At 42.2% G+C, this 25,204-nt stretch overlaps 2 protein-coding genes across 2 annotated transcripts in view; both read right to left on the bottom strand.

Moving 5' to 3' along the window:
* Positions 1–5,209, bottom strand: part of LOC103741807 (olfactory receptor 4D2-like) — a 26,570-nt gene extending 21,361 nt beyond the window's left edge. The window contains exons 1-2 of the mRNA XM_008842723.2: positions 5,165–5,209; positions 2,912–3,729 (exon numbers count right to left, since the gene is read on the bottom strand). Of these exons, the coding sequence (XP_008840945.2) occupies positions 2,912–3,729; positions 5,165–5,209 (863 nt within the window). The remainder of the gene's footprint in view (positions 1–2,911; positions 3,730–5,164) is intronic.
* Positions 5,210–9,317: 4,108 nt separating this feature from the next.
* Positions 9,318–10,253, bottom strand: LOC103741789 (olfactory receptor 4D2-like). The gene has a single exon (XM_008842710.1). It carries the CDS (start codon positions 10,251–10,253, stop codon positions 9,318–9,320), a length of 936 nt encoding a protein of 311 aa, XP_008840932.1.
* Between the last annotated feature and the right edge of the window lie 14,951 nt (positions 10,254–25,204).

The following is a 25,204-nucleotide window of genomic DNA, read 5'->3' on the forward strand; positions in this document are numbered from 1 at the left end:
ACATGGTGGCTATGAACCGTCCTTAACTCCAGTTTCAGGGGAATCCGATGCCCTCTTCTGACCTCCACAGCATTGCATGACACAGGTGTGCTTACATACATGCAGGCAATACACTCATACACATAAAACAAAAAATAAAATAAAATAGAAAAAAATGAGTTTTTCTGTATGAAACAGTACATTTTAAAATGAAATGGAGATCTTTTTTAAAGATTAAAACCTCATTCAATTTTATGTCCTATAGGGTTATACTGAGTACGATATTGTATAACTATTAATTCAACTGTGAACCTAAAAATTTACAGCCAATTTTGAAAGAGATGTATCTTTGCTTTGGAAATTGTTATTGAATATGTCAATGCTGTTGCAATGAAATGCTTCTTCCAATCATGTGGTTATTAAACAAATAATTTTTTTGTCTTTCTGAGACAGGATCTCCTTGTAGCCCCAGCTGTCCTGGAACTCACTACGTAGACCAGGCTGGCCTCAAACAAAGATCCACCTGCCTCTGCCTCCCAAGTGCTGGGATTAAAGGTGTGCGCCACCACGCCCGGCTAAATAAATAATTTTTTAAAAATTCAAAAATATCCTTTTAGGTGCTGGGCTGGAGAGATGACTCAGCAGTTAAAAGCACCGACTGCTCTTGCAGAGGACCTGGGTTCGATTCCCAGTACCCACATGGTGACTAACAACCTTCCATAGCTCCAGTTCCAGGGAAATCCAACACCCTCTTCTGACTCCACAGGCATTGCACAACGTGGTGTACTCACATACATGCAGGCAATACACTCATACACATAAAATAAAAATAACTTTAAAAAATTTAAAGTCTTTTTAATTGAACTTGTCTGGGACACAGCCCCTGCAATTTAAACCATAATCTGTTTCTTCTCTTCAACCTGGTAACCTAGCCCCAGCCTCCCACAGTTGACCTGGAGGGGAGATAGCATAGGTGTGTGACGAAGAGCTCCAGGCAGTGAGAAAGCAAGGTACACCAGTGAATTGGGAAAAGAATAGGTCCAGATGGCTGTGAAGACTGAACTGATAGAAATCAATAGAAGGGGTGGGAAAGAGAAACAGAAAGAGATCAGTGAAGCAACAGTCAAGAAAAGGAGAGCACATTCTATGAATCAGAGCACTGCATCCCATCAAGCCCCAATTGCAAATTTATAAATGTGAATGATGGAAAAAATATGAATCAAATGATCAAATGAATGGATATTCTGATTGCTACTTGCAAAAAAATACTGACTCGTAAAACAGGGGTGGGTGGGGGATAGCAGGACGCAGCCAGACTCTTAACAAACATGATCCTGAATTTAAACCACTGTTGATTATGGCTTTCATCCTTGGGCAGATTGCATGGCCACCCTCCCTGGCCCCCACTTGTCAAACGCCCCCCAAGCCCACCAGGCTTGGGTCTTCAACAAGAAAGAAGCTCAGACAAAAGTCTGAAGTTGTATGAGGGATTTATTCAAGGAAACGCAGTTACAGGTCGGGGAGTGATTACAAGATGGTTGCCTCTGTTGTGGGGATCACAGATCTTATACAGGACTCAGAGTTAGGGTCGCCAAGGAGATTTTCCTAACAGAAACAAAAGAGTAACTATGGATACAGCATGTACCAGTGCCCGCAGACTGAACCGAAACTAACTTTCTAGAAGACCTGATTTATCATGCAGGTTCAGCCTGTCAGCTCAGACCACTGAAGCGGAGAGCTCAGAAGCTCTTAAAGTGTCACTCTTCTAATTTCCAATGCTTATGTCAAGCATGGCTCCCGACACCCCACCCTCTTTACACTTCCCTTGTATCACATAGGAATTTCTGCCTACTTCAAAGCATGATTTAACTGAGAGAACAAAAATGTCAAGGGTAACAATAGCAATAATTTTTACATAGGTTCTCTACTTTCCAAAATACTTTCTCACACACTGTTTGGATCTTGACAAATCTGTGATGTTTTGAGATTATTGTTTTATGCCAGTTTGGTGAAAAAGAATCCATGACATGAAGAGATTAGAGGTAGGTCATCTAAGGTCACCAGTTTGAGAGCGAAAGATTATTCCCAACCAAGTACTAAGAGTGCAAATCTTGTGTTCTCTCCCATGCTCTGGACTCAGAATAAAAGGAGATGTTTAGAAGAGAGGCAATTCACAGAAAGCATGAATGCTCTTCTGGGGGAAATATCCATCATCACAAAAGGAAAGTGTCCATCACTCAGGAAGGGACAAAAGAGGTTATGGTTGCTCAAGGACAAATAAACATCTCATTATTGTGGGAGCATTAGAATGTATTATCACAAACCTTAGCCACAAAGAGAACATTTTCTTTCTTCCTAGAAAATGGAAAAAGTTGCTACATTCCCAGGACTAAATGCCTGACAGAAGCAACTTAGAGGAGCAGAGGTTCATTTGGCTCACAGTTTAAGGAAGTACAGTCCATGATGGTGGCGTAGACATGGTGAGTGAAGTAGCTTGGCCCACGATGGCAGGCATATGTGGCAGTAGGAACATAGGGTAGTCAGCCACATTGTATTGGTAGCCCAGGAAGCAAACCACTCAGGGGGAAGTGCAACTGGGATACAGCCCTCAAGCCCTGCCAGGTAACCTATGTCAGATAGCAAGGGCCCAGGTTCCAAAGGCTCTACAACCACCCCAAAATAGTGCTACCAGCAGGGGTCCAAGTGTTCCAAACCTGAGCTTGTAGAAGACAGTTCAGACTGAAGCCATAGCAGCTACTAAGTTTCAAAATACATCATTTACAAAGATGATGTGGTCAAAACAAATATCATCTATGAATACACAGGAATCACTTTTTAAAAGGAGAACAATCCAAAAAGAAGTAACTTACCCATAATCACTCTTTTTTTATAAACCAGCAGGTACATCCCTAATATTTTCAATGCTGTCTGCATCTCCTGATTCCTGAGGGTATAGATCATGGGGTTGAGCATAGGGGTCATGACTGTGTGGCTGACGGACACAGCCTTATCCATGGGGAAGGGAGTGAAGGACCAAGCATACAGGTAAATGCTTGGAATGAAGATCATAGACACAACAATGATGTGTGTGGTGCAGGTGGAAGCCACCTTCCTCCTGGCCTCCCCCGAGTGGGACCTCAGCATCACAAGGATGATAAAGTAGGAGATCAGAAGGAGAAAGAACCAGATGACATCCAGCATGCCACTGTTGGAGATCATGAGGAACTCCAGGAGGGAGGTGTCTGTGCAGGCCAGTCTCGGCACTTGGGGAACATCACAGTAGAAGTTATCCAGGATGTTGGGACCACAGAAGGGCAGTGGGAGCATCAGAGACAGCTGAATAATGGAATGGACAAAGCCTCCAATCCATGCTGTCACTACCAGCCCCATACAGAGCTGAGTGTTCATGATGGTGACACAGTGCAGGGGCCGAGAGATTGCCACAAGGCGATCATAGGCCATCACTGAGAGGAAGAAAACCGTGGCCCCTCCCAGAAAGTGGAAGAAGAAGACCTGAGCCATGCAGCCTTGGAAAAAGGCAGTCTTCTTCTCAGAGAGGAAGTCCACCAGCATCTTAGGGGCAGTGGTTGAGGAGAAGCAGAGGTCTAAGACAGCCAGATTGCGGAGCAGAAAATACATGGGTGTGTGGAGCCTGGAATCTGAGGCCACTGTGACTATGATGAGGAGGTTTCCCACAACAGTAGTGGTATAGACAAACAAGAACACCAGAAACAAGAAAAGCTGGAGCTCCTAGTTCTCTGAGAACACAAGGAACACAAATTCTTATACCCTTGTGAGGTTCCCTGGGTCCATGGTATGTCTTCTGCATAAACCTAAAGGAAATGGCTGACAGAGATATCTGTTCAGTGCACAGGGGCTCAGACTGAGTTGTTCAGTTGTTCAGGTCCATATGATGAGCATCTTCTTGTGAAGATCAGGACACCACCTGTTGCCTTGTCTCTGAAGAGTTGGCAAGCTGGTTCTGGGGTACACACTCATGAGTGATCTTAAAATCATTCAGAAGAAAGTACCACCTGCCTTTCCCAGATTGACATAGTGATGGGAAGACACTTGGAGCAAGATGTTCTGGAGTAAATTTAAGGTGTTCTTTTTTTAGTTGACCAGGGATAACAGGCTTAATTCATCAGGATCTCAGTTTCTACACTGAAGGTAGGACTCAAAAGGCTTTCTTTCCTAGATTTTCAGATAGATTAAGTAGAACAACACATTTGAAGTTCCTACAAGTGCATTGCCTGGTATAAGCACCATGACTGTCCTCTGTGTGCCCCATCTAGTCATCTTCCCTTATTCCAATCTTAAATGTTTAGCCAGTTTTCACAGGGCAGTTAAAGCATTAAAGGATTAACAGACCTTTCTTATGTCTATGTTCTTCTTGCACAATTCAATACAAAATCCTGGGACTGTGGACCTGGATCTCAAAATCTATCTGTTCCCAGTGGTGTCCATTCTGGTAATAGGAGATATTGAATGAGGACCTGTTCTAGGCTACAGGGTATGTAAATAGTAACTGAATAAGCAGGTCCTTAGCCAGTAATCCCTAGATGTTGCTGAATACTGGAACTATCCAGGTGCTTCCCACTCCCCAACACAGGAGCATCTTACTTGGTGAAACACCAGAGGACATGCGTATAGGCAAAAGTGAGATGGAGGTCAAGAGTTTCAAGGTACAGGGGACACTCAGCGCTCTTCTGAAAGGACATCAATTTTACCAGATGTTACAAAACCTAAGTGCTGATGAATAAGGAAGGAGTTGAATGAAATAAGTGAGAATAGATGAAGTAAAGGAAGATAACAAAGAAGGGAAACGGGGTAATAGAGCAGGTAAAGGAGGGGGAACTGGAAATGTTGGGGAAGGGAGGGAATGGGTCCAATCAGCTGATGAGAGAAAGACAGAGAGACAGGGTAAGGACATGAAGTCTTCTGATTCCCCTCTCTGTCTTCTTCCTTTCCAATCTCTCTCCTCTGGCCTATTGCAGTCTGTTAGCTCCTGGAGACCATGCTCTTGTCTTCCCTCAGTTCCCGTGCTTACACCCCCATTGTCTTTTCACACAGCTGCCTTCTGAATGAATGAGACCTTCTTGAATGGGGATCTAACCACACTCCTTTCTTGCTACAATCTTCAAGTGCTCACAGCTTAAAACTCCAACTCATAGAGGTTACCTACAATGTTCTGTGCATAGAATCGGGGTAGAACAACGTGTTTGCACATGTCCGTGTGACTCCTCAGTATTTTACACAAGGCTATAAATGCCACCTCCATGTATGTTTGTGATCAGTATTCTTGTTGCCAAGGACACAATTGCTGTCTGAATAATTTGCAGTTTTTATGTTTGCACTCTACTTTATTTCCCTGCCCTTCATAGTAATTCCTGCTTTAGAAATCTTTTATTCTCTGAATAAAAGAATGAATTCTTTCATCTATTTGGGTTGTAAAAGTATTTTACAAAAATGCCCTTAGAGCACTTAGTTTTTCTGGTGCCTCTATTAACTGTATTTTAAATTCAGTAATATTGTTTTATTACTTATTTATGTGCACGTGTGTACACATGCACTCCACTGCCCACTGTTGCCAGATGAAGGTGTAAGATCCCTTGAAGCTGGAGGTATAGGTGGCTGTGAGCACCTGACACAGGTGCTGGAACTGAATTTGGGTCCTCTGCAAGAGAAGTATGCGCTCTTAACCATTCTCTCCAGCCCCTAAACTCAGCAACGTTGTAAGCCCAGCATCTATGACAGCAACTCTGATTTAGTAGTTGTTTCCACAATGTTTGTCAGCTTTATGAATCAGTAGGCAATTATGTAAGCCTATTATGTGTGGTTATGTAGAGAAGTTTGTAACGATGTACTTGAAAATATCTTTAGTTTTCAGCATTCTCCCTCTGAATCACAAGATTAATTCTATGTTTAGCTCCTTTCACATGTAACCTGGGGCACCTGTTATCAACATCACATCCTCCACCCCTATTGTACCTCCAAAGTCCTCACACTTAGGCTGACTCCTAGCAAGTTTGTGTTACTCTGACCTACTGGTGGATATTTGCAGCATCCTTCTAACAGCTGACCCATGTGCAGGAGAGCAAACCCTTTCTTTCACCTTATTTCAGCTCAGCCTGGATCTTCATGGCTTACATCTTCTTCTTAGAGGTCTCCTGCTGTAGCTTCTCAGTCCCTGGCCATCCCTCAAGTGTACTACCATGTGTGGGACCCCAGGGGAACAGGGACCATCCTAAGGGAAAACCTATTGGCCGTGTCTCAAGAAGCAGGGCTCATTACCTCTGGGGCCTAGGCGGCAATATGGGACTTGTTAAAAAGTTTGTGTGTCTCAAAACACATGCTCTTTGAGAGGTCTTCCTTGGGACCAAAGTACCAAGAACACTGACAATTTTAGAGATCTGTGCAATGTTAAATTTGCTGTCCATGATCCAACAGGACAAAAAAGTCTTCAATGGAAACTGGAAGTTTTAGAATAACCTATATGTTAACCTAGCTGGAGTCAGGAGGGAAACAACAGAGCAGGCAAGCTGGATGCTTCAACAGTATCCAGGAGGGAGAAGGAAAGAGGAGAAACACAAAGTTGCATCTTTAATGGAGCACAAAAAGAGAAGATACTTGGGAAGACAAGGCGTTGCCCTAGAGAAGGGTACCCAGGGCCTTTGTTCTATGCAAAATCGCCCTCCTCTCAGGACAATGAGGACCTTGGGCATAAAAGCATCACTCCACCCTTGGGGGCCAACCAAGAAGGAAATAGTCAACTTTAATACATTTCATTTATCCCTACAGTCAGCTAACAGTAGCTCCTGGTGACTTAGAACTCAGAATATGTCTTACACAGGAAGGAATAATGAGCTACGTGTACTGTCACTTCGCCTTCTGACTTTGTTCTGGTTCAGGAATGCACAACGGTGTCTATTTCTGTCAACTTACTCTTGGGCTCTTTTTTTGGCTTTAGTCAGTTTAAAACTCTTGCCACTGGTTCATCTTTAACCTTATAATTGATTAAAAGCAAATTGTGAATCTTTATCAGTTACTGAAAGGTTGGTACTAGCCTATTTTTAATCTAGCCATAGAAACTAGCACTTGGGAATGAGTTACAAGCTGTTCAGAGATTTTTTATTTCAGTTTTGGAAAGCTGCCTTTTTTGTTGAACCTTTTGGCTCCTTATCTGTCAGGGGACTGTGACCACTGATCATGCTGTTTGTCTCAAAGGAAGCGGATTCATTCATATGTGTGTCTCATGTTTCATATGATGCTTGGGAAATACATGGCTCCATAGGGCCATTTTATTTACTTTCTTCTTGTCTAAAATTCCTGACCAACTCTGTGAGAAAGAAGGGCTGGAGAGATGGCCTAGAGGATAAGAGCACTTGCTGCTCTTCCAGAGGACTGGAGTTTGGTTCCTAGTACCCATGTTAGGCAGCCCACAGCCACTTATAACTCCAGCTCTAGGGGATCTGACACCCAATGTGGGCAACTGTGAGACAGTTTGTGGAACAGAAGATACTAAGGCATCCATCTTGGGAAGTACAGTATGCTGTATCAATTCATATTTTTAATTTTCAGGATTTTTTCCTCATTCTCTGTACCTTTCAAAAATGGCATTCTAATCTTGTTTCATGTATGTAGTATTCCTCTCTACTTATGGATACTAATTACAGAGTTTTCTTTTTTTCCTGCCCACTGCCTGTGACTATAACAGCATTAATATTCAGGTTGTGTTCTGAGACTATCCTTTTGCAAGAAACTTCTTACTTTGGATTTCTATGTCAGCACACTGTCCACTGGGAGGCTGTTCTAGTTTGTTTCCTACTGTTGTGATAAAGCACTAATTAAAATCATCTTAGGGAAGAAAGGATGTATAACATCCTAAAGGTTCATCATCAAGGAAAGCCAGGGCAGGAGCTCGAGCAGAAACCTGGAGGCAAGGACTGAAGCAGAGGCGGAATGCTGCTCACAGGTTTGCTTACTCTGGCTTGCTCAGCTACTTTTTTTATGCAGCTCAGGCCCGCCTGCCTAGGAATGACACCGCCCACAGTGGGCTGGGCTCTCCTACATCAATTAGCAATCAAGAAAATGTCTCACAGACCCACCCACAGGCCAACTTGACCCAGCCCATTCTTCAGCGGAGGGTCTCTCTTCCCAGGTGCGTCAAGTTGACAACCGAGATTAGCCATCACACTGCCTATAAGAAACAGAAGTGTAGTTCTCATCATTCTGGAGGCCGAGAAGTACAAAAGCAAGGCACCAATGTTAGGTGAGGGACTTCTTGTTATGTTGTGATGTGGCAGAGGGCATCACATGGCACAGAGGGGCTCCTGACAGGTGGGTCTTCTTTTCTTATAAAGCCACTAATGCCCTAGGTGCCTTGCCATGACGCCCTCATCTGTCCCTAAGTACATCCTGCAACCCCCCTCCAAATACCATCAATGTCTGAAGTTGGAAACTAAGTTTCTAACACAGAAACTTCTGGGGGACACACTCAAACCATGGTAGGTAAGTGGCATGGTTTGAAGATTACCCAGGAAGTATCTGGTAGAGAAAGAATTAACACAGAAAGACAAATGTCTTTATGGGAAATATGTAGGCAGTGCTGAAAGTAGACCATGATGGAGTACAAAGTAGAGAGTGAGCAGAAAGAAGAATATCTGTGCTGGAGCTAAGATGAGAGTGGCGGTGCAGCCACCACAGACACGTATCTAGTGAGATAAGGGACACCTAGGCTCCCTTATGGCTGGCTGTGGTAGAACCAGAATTTCGAATACTACCCATATTTTATGCCTCTAAATTTGGAGTGTGAAGAACCAAATTCCACCACTCAGTTGCTTTTTTGAGCAAGCCACTACACTCTGAATTTTCTTATTTGTAAAATTATTTGATAATTTTAATTTAAAATTTAAAATTATATGTATTTATCATTTATTTGTACGTGTATTTGTACACACACACACACACACACACACACACACTCTGCATGCAGAGACTAAGGACAACTTCCAGAAATCAGTTCTCTCCTTCCACCACGTAGAAGCCAGAGATCAGCCTCAGGTTGTCAGGTTTAGCAGCAAGTGCTTTTCCCCACTCAGCCATCTCACCAGCCCCAAATTGTTTAATATAATAGTGATATACATAGTCTCAGTTTTATAAGAAGGAATAAGATAAAGTGTGAAAATTTCTAACACAATACCTTCCATGGGAGTAGATCATCAAGGAATACTAGTGTAATCTGATTTACTGTCTGTTAGAAGGACTTTCCTTCACTTTTCACTCGGGATGACACAAGTTCAGGGAGAGATGTGATTTGGACACGACCTATTTAAATCTCACTCCGTATTGCAGACTGCTAGGCGTTTTGCTAATTTCTTCATGGCTACCTGCATCTCTTGGTTCCTGAGGGTGTAGATCACGGGGTTGAGCATAGGGGTCATGACTGTGTGGCTGATGGACACAGCCTTGTCCATAGGGAAGGGAGTGAAGGGCCAGGCATACAGGTAAATGCTTGGAATGAAGATCATAGACACAACAATGATGTGCGTGGTGCAGGTGGAAGCCACCTTCCTCCTGGCCTCCCCCGAGTGGGACCTCAGCATCACAAGGATGATAAAGTAGGAGATCAGAAGGAGAAAGAACCAGATGACATCCAGCATGCCACTGTTGGAGATCATGAGGAACTCCAGGAGGGAGGTGTCTGTGCAGGCCAGTCTCAGCACTTGGGGAACATCACAGTAGAAGTTATCCAGGATGTTGGGACCACAGAAGGGCAGTGGGAGCATCAGAGACAGCTGAATAATGGAATGGACAAAGCCTCCGATCCATGCTGTCACTACCAGCCCCATACAGAGCTGAGTGTTCATGATGGTGACATAGTGCAGGGGCCGAGAGATTGCCACAAGGCGATCATAGGCCATCACTGAGAGGAAGAAAACCGTGGCCCCTCCCAGAAAGTGGAAGAAGAAGACCTGAGCCATGCAGCCTTGGAAAGAGACAGTCTTCTTTTCGGAGAGGAAGTCCACCAGCATCTTAGGGGCAGTGACTGAGGAGAAGCAGAGGTCTAAGACAGCCAGATTGCAGAGCAGAAAATACATGGGTGTGTGGAGCCTGGAATCTGAGGTCACTGTGACTATGATGAGGAGGTTTCCCACAAAAGTAGTGGTATAGACAAACAAGAACACCAGAAACAAGAAAAGCTGGAGCTCTTGAGTCTGTGAGAGCCCCAGGAACACAAATTCTGACACCCCTGTGAGGTTCCCTGGGTCCATGGTGTCTTTTGCGTACACCTAAAGGAAATGGCCGACAAATAGGGATGCATGAAGTGACTTCTTTTCCTTTCAATGTGCAGGACCTCTGAATCAAGTTGCTTAAGTTCAAATGCTGAACATCCTCATGAAGACCATTATTCCACTTGGCTTGTCTTTGTAGAGTTGATAAGTGAGTCCACCTGGCTTGTCTTTGTAGAGTTGATAAGTGAGTCCACCTGGCTTGTCTTTGTAGCGTTGATAAGTGGGTGCTGGTGCACACATTCAGGAGATGGTGGTTTGTTTTGTATTGTTTGCTCACTTGCTTACTTACTTGAGACAGGGACTCACTGTGTAGCCCATTCGGCCATCGAACTCAATATCCTTCCACCTCATCCTTCCCTGTGTTGTGTTTACAATCTTGTACCACCATTTCAAGCTCAAGAGATATCTTATAGCCATCTAGAAGAACAATGTAGTTGTTAGGATTAGTGTTTTGCGTATGAAGTTAAGTGTAAATAGTTCTGGGTTGTGTGTAACATGCTCTCCTAGAGTGTCATAGCAATGGAAAGACAGTGAGATGTTCTGGAATAAATTTTTCTTAAGATTTTACCAGAAAAGAAGCTGGAGAGATGGCTCAGGATGGTTAAGAGCACTGGCTGCTCTTGCAGGGGACCCAAATGCATTTCCCAGAACCCTTGTCCAGCAGATCACAAGGTAACTTGGAACTCCAGCTCCCAAGGTGTGTGGCACCTCTGGCTTCCTCTGGACACCTTCCCTCATCTACACATGTCCACACAAAGACATAAATACACATAATTTAAAAATAATAAAAGTAAAATCTTTTAAAAAGATTTCACCAGGAGTAAGTGACTTATTTTATTAGGATCCAAATGGACACATCAGTGAAGCAGGAACAAAAAGCTTCCTTTACTCAATTTCTTCTGGAATTAAGTAGAACATGAAATTCCTTCAACGGGGCCCAGACTAGTAAGCAGTACTCCCTGTCCAGTGTGTGTCCTTCCTTATTTTAGTCTTTACATTTTTGTATCAGTTTAGACACATATCACATAGCAGAATGTTAATAGACCCTTCGTGTTTCTGCGTATTTCTTCCATAATTCAATTACAAGATCCTATGGACATGGGTCTGGATTACAAATTTTGCTTTCAACACCCTCTCTCTAAATCATACAGTCAATTCTAAGCTTAGCTGGTTTCAAGTGTAACCTGCTGTTTTCACATCCTTTCCCTGACCCCTGCTGTCCCTGCAGTCTCCCCTCACACAACAGGCTGACTCCTATCAAGTCTGTATCACTCATTTGCTCTCACCTAGTAGCAGATGTTTTCAAAGTCCTTCCAACAGCTGACCATGAGCAGGAGAGCAAACCCTTTCCCTCACCTTATTTCAGCCCAGCCTGGGTCTCCGTGGCTTACATCTTCCTAGAAGTCATTTGCTGTAGTTTCAGCTTCCCAGTCCCTGACCAACCCTCAAGAACACTATCGTGTGGGACCCTAGAGGAACAATGACTATCCCAAGGGAAAACCTATTGGACAGGGCTCAGGAAGCAGAGCTGGGCTCATTATCATTGAGACCTAGACAGCAATGGGACTTGTTAAAAAGTTTCTGTCTCAAAACATACGCTGTTTGAGAGGTCTTCCTTGGAGGCCCCAAAGACAAAGAACATTGAGATTCTCATGATGTAGACCTTGCTGTCCAAGATCCAAAAGGACACGAGGATCTTCAACAGAAATGGACTGGGAGATTTAGAAGAACCTGGTTCTTAGCCTAGTGACTCTTCCTTGAGAGAATCACTTGGAAGGCTTGTTATCAAACAGACGAGGCTTTCTCATTTGACAAGTCAATGGTAAAACCAAGAATCTATATTTATAGAAAGTTCTCAGCTGATACTGTGGGATATGTAAATAAAATATATTTTTTCTATCAAAGGGTTAAGTGAAACAAAAGAAGTTCCATCTTTAAGAAAATTTCTAAAAATACTGTCTGGCAAAACTCCTTCATCAGCATTTTCCTGAAATTAAAGTTTATACTCAAGGTTGTACCCTACTCACAAAACCTGTATTTTGCTTGTCAACTGTGCCATTTTGAATGAGCCAATCATGTGAAAATGTGAGGCTAAGCTCTGGTCACTCAGAGGGAAGCAGAGGACCCCTTTGCATTAGGAATAAAACCCAGTGGTCCCACTTGCTTGCTAGCTTTAGAGTGACTTTGCAACTTCTGCAGAAGTAAAGATTTTTCCCTTGTCAAAATACTTTGGATTGTGTGGTCATTTTCTTGGGACCTCCGACCTATTTCTAGCAATAATGGTTCACCTATTCCAGGGACCAGATACCGGGAACCACTGACTTGCTCACAAACACAATGCACAATTCTGTCGTGGTCATAGCAATTAGTTCTTGGCTGATGGGGATACTAAATACAAAACTAATGGTTAGATTTCTTTTTTTCTTTTAAACTGAATTGATCTTTGCTCAAACAAAGTCATAGGTGATGAGTTGTTACAACAAAAACTCAATATCCAATACAACTTGTGACAACCAGCCATCCATTGTAGACTCATGATCACAGCCAATTCTGCTTACACCATCTAGAAAGTGCTGGCATTCTTCGTATAGGAATGATTACTCTTTTAAGATTTTATTTATTTTTATTTTATGTGTGTTTTGCCTGCATGTATGTAAGTGTATTGTGTGTACACAGTGTCCATGGAGCACAAGAGAAGGTATCAGAGTCCCTGGAATCGGAGTTAAAGACAGGTATTAGTCATCATGTGGGTGCTGGGAACCAAGCCTGGAAGAGGAGAAAGTGCCATTAACCACTGATCCATCGTCCCAGCCCCCATTATTGCTCTTTTTTAATAAAAGAACTGTACAGAGGGGTTGAGGAGATGGCTCAGTTGGTAAAGAGCTTACTCTGAAAGCAGGAGAACCTGAGTTTGATCTTCAGAATCATGTAAAAAAAGAAAAAGCCACTTGAGATCTTAGCAGACCACCTAAGAGTGCCTGGATCTGGCCTCTGAATGGTGGTGAGTTTCCCCAAATCATGCTGTGGCCAACCCTTTGCATTGGAACCATGTGTGGACACTCCCATTTCACCAGGGCTACACCTCTTTGCTCTAAGACCTTAGCAGCTCTCATCGGGCCTCCCCTTAGTGAACTTCCCAAAGGAGAGTGCCCAAACTGGGGCTCTCCTTAATGAACTTCCCAAATTGTGCTGTAAGTGCCCACTTGTCCTAGTTTGTTTCTTCATTGCTGTGACAAAACATTCTGACCACTACCAACTTGGGGAGGAAAGGGTTTATTTAGCTTACATATCCTGGGTCACAGTTCATCCAGGAGCCCAAGGTAGGAACTCAGGGCAGGAACCTGGAGGCAGGAGCTGGAGCACAGGCCATGGAGGAACGCTGCTCACTGGCTTGCTCCCCTGGCCCCTGCTCAGATTGCTTTCTTATACAACACAGGTCCACCTGCCCAGGGATGGCACCACCCACAGTGGGCTGGGCCCTCCCACATCACTCATCAAGAAGATGCCCCTCAGACATGGCCACAGGCCAGTCCAATAAAGGAAATTCCCCAATTGAGGCTCCCTCAACCCAGGTGTGTCAGGTTGACACTAAAGCTATCCAGCACAATTGACCCCTTGTCAACTTGACACACAAATACATCACTATTAAACTATAAGCTTTCCAATTCTTGTCCCCAAGATATGATGTTAACATTAATATCACAACATAAGACAGTACAACCTTAAAAACCCCATAGTCCTTAAAAAATCCAAACACTTAAAAGTCTTAATAGTCTCTTAACTGTGGGTGGGCTTCTATAAAATCCAAAACAAGTACTGTCTTATTTCAAAGGGAAGAATCGGGCACACCTAAGCAAAACCTAAGTCCAGCAAAGCAGCTCAAGGCTGGACATCTGGGATTCACTCACGATCCTCTGGGCTTCAAAGGGTACTGGCAGCTCCACTGCTCTGACTCTGCCGTCCACAGCACACTCAATTCATCTCGCAGACCCAGGCCAGCTCCATTCCACACCTGCCGCTGTCCTTGGTGGTCATCCCATGGTCCTGGCATCTCCAAAAAGCTGGGGTCGCCACTGAAACTGAGGCTACACCTTCACCAATGGCCTCTTCTTGCCTCTTTGGGTGCAAAGCCTCAGATTCTCTCCATGACCCCTTCAATCCTGGGGTCTTTGCTGCAACCGAAGCGGCACTTTCACCTATGGCCTTTCCTGGCCTCTCAGAGTGCCAAGCCTCAGCTGCTCTCTGTGACCCCTTCATGCTTTCAATACCAGAACCATGCAGGAGACTCTTACATATTACCAAGTCCTGCTTCCAGCCTGAGATAGAGGTACGGGTCCCCTCTGTGTCCTGACCCTGAGGAAATACCTCCCAGAAGACTTCACCACAGTGATGCTAGTATCTTGTTACAGCTGATTTTTCAGCCCCAGCTAACCAGCATCAATTGTCCCAGTAAAGCAAAGGTTTTACTTCAGGTTCTGATCTCTTCTTAATCACAGCTGATTCCTCAACCCCAGCCAACCAGAACCCATAGATTATTAATTCAAAATCTTACATGAATAGCCCTAATAGTCTCTGCTTCCCTTCGAAGCTTCACAGGCCAGGCCTCCATCGTCTACAACTCTTTCGGCATAACTGTTCCAAGCTCCACAGCAACGAACTGTGAACACACAATGGCTTTTCCAACCCAAAGTTCCAAACACTTCCACAGTCCTTCCCCAAAACACCAAGGTCAGGTCTGTCACAGCAATATCCCACTCTCTGGTACCAATTTTTGTCTTAGTTTGTTTCTTCATTGCTGTGACAAAACACTCTGACCACTACCAACTTGGGGAGGAAAGGGTTTATTTAGCTTACATATCCTGGGTCACAGTTCATCCAGGAGCCCAAGGTAGGAACTCAGGGCAGGAACCTGGAGGCAGCTGGAGCACAGGCCATGGAGGAACGCTGCTTACTGGCTTGCTCCCCTGGCCCCTGCTCAGTCTGCTTTCTTATGCAACACAGGCCCACCTGCCCAGGGGTGGCACCACCCACAGTGTGCTGGGCCCTCCCACATCACTCATCAAGAAGAGCCCCCTCAGACATGGCCACAGGCCAGTCCAATAGAGGAAATTCCCCAATTGAGGCTCCCTCAACCCAGGTGTGTCAAGTTGACACTAAAGCTATCCAGCACACCACTTGTAGAAGTCCAGCCTGAGTATACTAACTGGAGTCTGATTTGGGCCTCTGTGGGAGTTCCTGAGTAGCTGATCTGAAGCCATAAGTTCCCTTCAATATAAAATCTGAGAGAACTTGAAACCTAGACCAACCAGCTTTACAAACCAAATAAGAAAACAACCAAGGCACACCAATAATACAAACAGAAGCAGACTTCAGCTCAACAAAGGAAGGCTTGAGTTTCATACCAGAATCACAAACAACAAAGGAAATCCTCATGCAAAAAATCACAACATAAAAACAATATGGAAAGCCAAAACAGTATGTTTCCACCAAATTCCACCAGTTCTATAGAAGAGTTCTACAAGGAGAACCCCCTAGAGATAACCCAGGACACAGATTTTTTTTAAAAAATAAATCTTAAACATGATCAAGGAATTCAATGAACTTAAAGAACACACAAACAAATCAAAGAACTAAAAAAAGATAGGGATAAACTTCTGACTGACTTCACAAAAGAGATAGAAATATTGAAGAAAACACTCGGGCTGAACTGAAGAAGGAAATGAAAAACTCAATAAGCCAGTTTGAAACAACAGGAGAAAGCCTCTCCAGCAGAATGAATGAAATGGAAAACGGGATATCAACACTGGACAATAAAGTTGAAGAATTGGAGTGCTCAAGCAAACATCATGAAAAATGTTTAAAAACACAGGTATGGAATATGTAGGAGATGTGGGACACCATGAAAAGACCAAATCTACACATTGTAGGCATAAAGGAAGGAGAAGAATTTCATTAATGGTATTGACCAGATCTTAAGCAGGATTGTAGGAGAGAATTTCCCAAAATTAAGGAAAGACATCCCCATACAAATACAAGAAGCACATAGAACACCAAATAGACAGGACCAGAAAAGAAACCCCCATGGCATACTAAAGTAAAAAACACCAAATGTACAGAACAAGGAAAGACTATTAAAAGCTGCAAAAGAAAAACAATTCATAAAGGAAACCCATCAGAATTATAGATGACTTAGCAATGCAAACTATGAAAGCCAGAAGAGCCTGGACCAAAGTATTCTCAGTTCTAAATGACCATAGATGCCAACCTAGAATACTTTACCCAGCAAAAATGTCTATTATAGTTGGAAAGTAAAGTCTTCCATGTCACAAATAGACTGAAAGAGTACATGGCCACAAATCCAGCCCTTCAAAGGATACTTGAAACAATACAAAGAATGGAGAAAGGAACAATTCTACCTCAGGGGCAACAAAAAGAAACTAAATGAAGGTATAATTGTGGAAACACAAAATTAGACAAAGAATACAAACAGTAATCAAAATGATGGCAGCTAATACACATCTTTCAATAATAACTTTAAATATCAATGGACTGAACTCCTGAGTCAAAAGATATGTTAGGTGAATGGATTAAGAAACAAAATCCATCTTTTTATTGTCTGCAAGAAACCCATCTCACCTTCAAGGACAGCACTACCTTAAGATGAAAGTATGGAAAAGAGTATTCCAAGCAAATGGCATTAAGAAACAAGCAGGGGTTGCAATTCTAATATCTGACAAAATAGACTTCACACTAAAACTAATCAGAAGAGATAAAGAAGGTCACTTCATTCTGATCAAAGGAACAATTAACCAAGAAGATATTACAGTCCTGAACATATATGCACCAAACTCTGGTGCACCCAACTTCATAAACAACACTACAGGACTTTTAGACACAGATTAACCCCAACTCAGTAATAGTAGGGGACTTCAATACCTCACTGTTTTCATTAGGCAGATCAACCGGACAAAGAATAAACAGAGAGACACCTGAATTAAATGATATCATACACCAAATGAATCAGACAGACGTCCTCAGAATACTCCACCCAAGCACCAAAGAATATACTTTCTGTTCAGCACCCTATGGAACTTCCTCAAAAATTGACCACATACTGGGTCACAAAACAAACCTCAACAAATACAAAAAAAAAGTGGAAATAATTCACAGACCACAATGCAATTAAGCTTAAAATCAGCACCAGAAGAAGCCAGTCCCTACACAAACTCATGGAGATTAAACAACACATTCCTAAATGGTGAGTGGGTCAAAGGAGAAATTAAGAAAAAAATAAAAGAATTCCTGGAATTAAATGAAAAGGACAATACAACAGAAAAAAAAAAAAAAATTCTGGGAATTAAATAAAAAGGAAAATCAAAAAAAAAAAAAAACCTCCAGGACACTTTGAAAGCAGTCCTAAGGGGGAAGTTTATAGCTCTAAGTGTCTACATTAAAAAATCAGAAAGAGCACAAATAACTGACTTAACATTGCAAATCAAGACCCTGGAAAGGCAAGAACAAATGAATCCCAAACCCAGTAGATGAGAAGAAATAACAAAAATAGAGCAGAAATTAATGAAATAGAAACAAAGAAAACAATACAAAGAATCAATGAATCTAAGAGCTGGTTCTTTGAAAAGCTAAACAAAATAGATAGACCCTTAGCCCAGTTAACCAAAAGAAAGAAAGAAAGAAAGAATAAATCCAAATCAACAAAATCAGATATGAAAGGGGAAATATCACAACAGACACCCAAGAGATCCAGAAAATTATAAGGGAATACTTCAAAAACCTATACTCTATTAAATTTGAAAACCTAAAAGAAATGGATGGATATCTAAAATCATGGGAACCACCAAAGCTAAACCAATAAGAGATCAACAGTTTAAACAGGCCCATAACATACAAGGATATTGAAACAGTAATACAAAACCTCCCAACTAAAAAAGCCCAGGCCCAGATGGATTTACAGCAGAATTCTACCAGACATTTAAAGAAGATTTACCAATACTACTTAAATTATTCAAAAAGATAGAAGCAGAGAGAGAACTCCCAAATTCCTTCTATGAAGTCAGCATCACTCTAATGCCAAAACCAGGTAAAGACACAACTGAAAAAGAAAACTATAGACCCATATCCTTAATGAACATAGATACAAAAATTCTCAACAAAATACCTGAAAACCACATATATCCACACATCAAAAAGAGCATCCACCATGATCAAGTAGGCTTTATTCCAGAGATGCAGGCATGGTTCAACATACACAAGTCAATAGACATCATAAATCATCTAAATAGACTCAAAAACAAAAACCACATTGTCATCTCAATAGATGTAGAAAAGGCCTTTGACAAAATTCAGCGTGCATTCATGATAAAAGTCCTAAAGGGAACTGGACTGGAAAGAACATACCTCAACATAATTAAAACTATATGCAACAAACCCGTAGCCAACATCATTCTAAATGGAAAAAAACCTGGAAGCATTCCCATTAAAATCAGGAACCAGACAAGGATGTCTAGTAGCTTCACTCCTTTTCAATATAATGCTTGAAACTCTTGCTAGAGCAATAAGACAAGAGAAGGAAATTAAAAGAGTACGAATTAGAAAAAGAAGAGGTCAAATTACCCCTTTTTGCAGATGATATGATGCTATACCTAAGAGATCCCAAAAATTCCACCAGAAAGCTCTTAAAACTGATTAACACTCTCAGTAAAGTGGCAGGTTACAAAATTAATCTACAAAAATCAGTAGCCTTTCTGTATATCAATAACAAGGAATCAGAGAAAGAGTACAGGGAAACCCTCCCATTCACGATAGCCTCAAAACAATAAAATATTTCAGAATAAACCTGATCAAAAACATCAAAGATCTCTACAACAAAAATTTTAAATCTCTAAAGAAAGACATTGAGGGAGACACCAAAAGATGGAAGGCCCTCCCATGCTTATGGATTGGAAGAATTAATATTGTGAAAATAACCATCCTACCAAAAGCAGTATATAGATTCAATGTAATTCCAATCAAAATTCCCATGACATACTTCACAGAATTAGAAAAAAAAATCTTAAATTCATATGGAAGCACAAAAGACCCAAGATAGCCAAAGCAACCCTGAGCACAAAGAGCAACACTGGGGGGATTACTATACCAGATCTCAAAGTATACTACAGAGCTATAGTCGTAAAAACAGCATGGTACTGACACAAAAATAGACACATAGATCAATGGAGCATCATTGAAGACCCAAACATGAGTATACACAATATCAGCCACCTGATATTTGACAAAAGTACCAAGACACACAATGGAGGAAAGACCGCATCTTCAACAAATGGTCCTGGCAAAACTGGATCTCCACCTGTAGAAGAATGAAACTAGATCCTTATCTTCCACCTTGCACAAATGTCAACTCCAAATGGATCAAAGACTTCAATGTGAAACCTGAAACTCTGAAACTGTTAGAAGAAAATAGTGTCAGTAACCTACGAGATATAGATATAGGAAAGAACTTTCTAAATCAGACACCAGTTGTTGATTAAGGTCAAGAATCAACAAGTGGGACCTCATTAAACTAAAAAGCTTCTGTACAGCAAAAGAAACAAGAAAGTGAAGAGAAAACCCGCAGAGTGGAAAAAAAATCTTCACCAGTGACACATGATAGAGGTTTAACATCTAGAATATATAAAGAACTCAAAAAAAAACAAAGAACAAAGGAAACAAATGACCCAATTAAAAGATGGGCTAAAAATTTAAACAGAGAGTTCTCAAAGGAAGAAAGAAAGATGGTTAAGAAACATCTTAAAGTGTTCAACATCGTTAGTATTGGGTAAATGCAAATTAAAACCACCTTACAATTTCATCTTATCCCAGTCAGACTGGCTAAGATCAAGAAAACAAATGATACCAAATGCTGGCGAGGATGTGGAGAAAGGAGGGAACACTCATTTCTGCTGGTGGGATTGCAAATTTATGCAACCCCTGTGGAAAACTGTGTGAAGAACTCTTAAATATGAACCTACCGTATGACCCGGTTATACCACTCCTTGGTATATACACAAAGACTCATCCCATTGCAGAGATACTTGTACACATGTTTGTTGCTGCTCTTTTCACAATAGCTAAGAGATGGAAGCAACCTAAGTGCCCCTCAACTGATGAGTGGCTAATGAAAACGTGATATACAATGGAGTTTTACTCAACAGTGAAGAAATATGAAATCATGAAAATTGCAGGTAAATGGATGGAACTAGAAACTGTTATACTAAGTGAAGTAACACAGACTCAGAAAAAAAATTGACATATGTTCTCCCTCATATGTGGATCCTAGCACCAAATCCTTATAAGTGAGTACATATCCTGATGTAACTGTAGGAACCAGGAAAATGGAAGGGAACCAGGGAGGTGAAGGGAAAGAAGGAGTCCAAGAGAGAATAGTAGGAGACAGGTGTTACTAAGGAAGAAATGTGTAAAAGGGGGATAGTTAAATGGGAGGGGGAGAGGGAGGGCTATACAAAGAACTATGGGAATAAAGGGGAAGAAGGAGCTCAAGAGAGGTGGGACCATAGCGGGCAGACATTATCAAGGAAGAAATGAGGAAAATAGGGACACTTTAAATGGGGAAGGTGGGGAGGGAGGATAAGACAGGGAGAGAAAGAGGTGAGATAAATAGTCCTAGCTAGTATAAAAAACCAAAGGGAATTTTATTAGTTCATAAACCTACTAAAAATTACATATATAATATCCCTACACAAGTCTGTGAGTGTAGCTGAAGGCTACATAACAAAAACCAGCGTCAGACAGGAGAACCCTTCCTTTGAGTTGTTGGCCAGAGTAGTCCAAGAGACTCCCAAAATTACACAGGCTATTGCCACAGTCCTTGATTGTCTCCCAGAACTTGATGGTAAGGCCCTATTGCTGAAGAGAGGATATACTTTGGACACAGGATTTGGAGCAATGGAGCTGGAACTGACCTGGAACCCACCTCCCCTGAAGGCTAGCTCTCATAGCTTTGGAGAGCCCTACGTAAGCTGCTAAGGGAGAAAAATCAGTCGATGCTCCAACCCCAACTTCTAGACCTAAAATCCACATCAATGACCAGCACAGTAAATGACATTGGTGCCATAGCGGCTCTTTTATCTTGGGGGTAATCAACAGCTACCTACTTGGACTTAAAGCCCACTCAGTGGGAGGAAACTCATGTCTGGTACTGTAAACCTAGTCAAATACACATAGCTGGAAAGAGAAAGCTCTGAGGCCGTCACATCCCCAGACAAATGCAATTTCTTACTATGTACAATATATGGATCCTTAAATTTATAGACAAGTATCCCAGACACCACACATCAAAGCAGCTTATTTTTCAAGAGACAGATAATTACAGAGTTCCACAACTGGTCACACAGAAAAATTGTCTGTGAATTTCCCAAGTCTAAGTGGTGTATCTAGGATGCAATCACTACACCTAAGGTTCATGGAACACAGAACAAGGGATGAAGAGAACAAACACTAATGCATCTTTCAACGCTCATCAATGGAGCTCCCTCATACAACACATGACCAGGAACACGAAAAGTCACAAATGCCCAAAATGCAGAGAATAAGAGTCTGTAGAGTGTGGGTACTTAGACAGGACTCCTATATTAAAATCCACCCACCATGGCTCAGGGACCATTTCCAAAGAGGGGGAGGAAAGATTGTAAGAACCAAGGAGGAGGTGCATGACCATACAGAAATGGTCCTACAGGTGCCTTGGACCCTTCTCATTCAAACCTACAGCAATGGTGTCAGCATGCACAAGACCCGTGCAAACTTAAGCAGACAAAAAGCCAGCACAGAACTGTGGTAATGAACAGCAGACCCCAATCTTAGCTGAAGAATTATTGGCAGCTGATGACCGCTGGGTGAGGAAGAGCTGATTTTCCTAAAGGGAGGGACTCTAGACCTGCTTATAATCCCAGTTCTTGGTAGATCCCTGGGTCTGGCCTACTTGGTAAGCTCCAGGTAAAAAGAGAGCAACCCTGTCTCAATTAAACATTAATATGAACAGCACCTACGGAATAACAGCCAAGGTTGTCCTCCGGCCTCCACATGTATGTGTATACATGTGCATGTGTACCTATACACAACCACACAAAAAGAATCGTACAGGAAATCCGTATCTATTCTCATAATGAGGGATTGATAAAAACTGGAATTAACTGGCATTGTTCACTTGACGCACTGTAAAAACTGTATGAGATCTAGAACAATCCTCTCCTGCCTCGAGGGGAAGAAAGGAAGTTCACACCGTTTAATGAGAAGAATGTGAATCAACTTGTGAGGAAAGCTTGTAGCGCGAAGGATGCTGATCTGGTCACCTAAGGGAAATACCAATTTCCACAACCCATATTGCTGATTTCTAAGTACTTTTTTCATAAGCCATGATTGTACCTTTCTAAAGTAGCAATTGATCTTGTTTCATGAATTTGTGAAAGTTATAGTTTTTCAAGTTTCCCATTCTCTGCCCTTATCTTAGCACTGTTAATATTCTTCTGGCTTTACACCACTGTTTGAAAGCTATCCAGCATAGTCTGTTTGATGTGCTCCAATGGCGTACCACGGACTGAGTGACTTGCAAATGACAATTAATGGGAAAAAATAATCAGGCAACTGTATCATTCCCCCTCAGGCTCAGAGAACATCATGGAAGAGAGGGAAAGAAAGAATGGAAGAGCTGGAGGAAGAGGTGGCTCATAAGATTCATGAAGCTAACAAACCCTGCAGGGCTCAAAAACTCAGAAAGCTGCAGACTTCAGAAGGTCCTCCCCAAGGCTGTATGTCAGCAGTTAGCAATTCCTGGGAAGATGAGACTCTTCAGCAGAGCCACCAGGAAGCTGGACAGGAACCTACCATGATACAGCTTTGATGGCTTGTCACCCACGCTGGGGTGGGCCTTTCAGTCATGCAGCTGTCTTGAGTCACTATGTTCCTGTAAATAAGCCTTCTCCCATGTTCCTGAAGGGAACCGTTACAAACTCATTGGTTCACCAAGCTAGACTTGGTGCAGTGGTTTCTCTGGTCTGTCTTGGTCTATCTGCACTGAATAGGTGTTTGCAAATATCTTTTCACACAAAGTGCCTCATCCCCCAGCTACCAGATTTTGTTTAGATTTAAACAAATGAATTTTAGAGGAAAACAAAAAATCGATCAGTAGCTGTTCCTATGGGAAGAAATTGGACAAAATTTACAGTAGAGAGATCTTAATTATTTTTTACAGTTTCAAGTACAATGATTTCCAAAAAAATGTCCAATTAAAAACATTTTAAGAGACTGGAGAGATGACTCAGCAGTTAAGAGCACTGGCTGCTCTTGCAGAGGACCTGGGTTCAGTTCCTAGTGTCCACATGACAGCTAACAGTTGTCTGTAATTCCAGTTCCAGGGAATCCATTGCCCTCTTCTGGCCTCCATGGGCATTGCATGCATGGGTGCATTTCCATATCCGCAGACAAAACATCACGCACATAAAATAAAAATTTTAAATTAAAACCTTTTTACAGTTGTATTGTTTTTCTTGATTGTTGCTGGATTCTTGGTTTTTCTTAGTTTTTGTTTTGATTTGTTTTGTTTTGTTTCAGTGCCTGTCTTTTATGGTAGAAGCTTCCTTCCTATGTCTGCTTGTCTGGGGCTAAACATCAATATTTAAAACCCAACGACTCAAACGCTCACTGGAAGGACTATGGGCATGCACGGGGTTGGGAATACACAGGTTCTCCGGTCAGAAGCTCCCTGAATGGCCGTTCGGAACTGCTTATCTGGTTTGCTGTTTTGGTATCTCTCAGTAAAACTCGCCATCCGTCCTGTTGGGGCTTCCATCTCAGAGTTCTGCACTAACAGGGGGGTGAGGACTAGAAGCTGGACTCTCTCTGGCCGAGGACAAGCATTCCACAGTTCACTTTAGGCCTCTCTGAATCCTCTCACTGATCCTGTTACATGTTGACTTCACCGGGCACTTGATTTTAGGACCCCTGTTCATGGTAGAGCTTTCTCCTCACTGTCAGGACTCTTTATTCAAGCCAACCATGTCTCTTCCTAACACCAGAGGCTTATACCCACATGACAGACACGGTTGTTTGCCAATCTCAACCCTCATTTTCCTGACAGAAAAGGCTAGACCTTTCCGTTTCCCTCTACAGACTGAAGGGAATGTAGGACTCAGTGTTGACCAACTGAGAATTCTCCTGAGGCAGTTCTAAAAACTTCTGTACCCTCTGCGTACACACAAAAGAAAAAGCATTCATATGCTTTTCTCTTTTTATTTCTTCTCCCTAAATGACTTGACTATAAAGATATGATGCCTGGACCTCTGGCAGTCACGTCCCCATAAGAGAGAAAAGGTAAGCCATTAACAACAGAACTTGGTGCCATAACATCTTTTGATTTGCCAAATTAACAACCTGCTTGAAATTGTTTGAGTCTTCTGAGTAAGATAGTAACTTCCTCCTTATTCAAGATACTGCCATTTGATTACTCTGCTACTTGGAACCAAAAGCATCTTACTGGTGTAGCTTTCAAAGGAGATAATCACTGTTTTCTGAACAATTCACCCCTTACCCGGTGCAGAAGTGTCACATGGAAAGCAGTGCATTTTAAGAGGGTGATTCATACAATGTGAACACGGATTTTCCCATAATGGTGGAGTCAGGAGGCTGAGACAAAGGAAACAACTGGAGGGGAACAGATGCTGGACCTGAAGAGGAAGCAGTTTGGAGGTTGTAAAAAGTATCACGGGTATTGAAAAGACTTTGATGTGAAACATGGAAACCTGTGCTGAGAGACCACACAGATCAAGCAAGTTTATTTCCCCCTCTTCTCCATTCTAAAAAGTGACTGTGAATGTAGGGAAATATGTGGGAAAAAAAAAAAACAAAACAGAGGAAGTACGGAA

Source organism: Nannospalax galili, unplaced genomic scaffold (assembly GCF_000622305.1).
Source record: "Nannospalax galili isolate Female #2095 unplaced genomic scaffold, S.galili_v1.0 scaffold879, whole genome shotgun sequence".
Lineage (NCBI taxonomy): Eukaryota > Metazoa > Chordata > Mammalia > Rodentia > Spalacidae > Nannospalax > Nannospalax galili.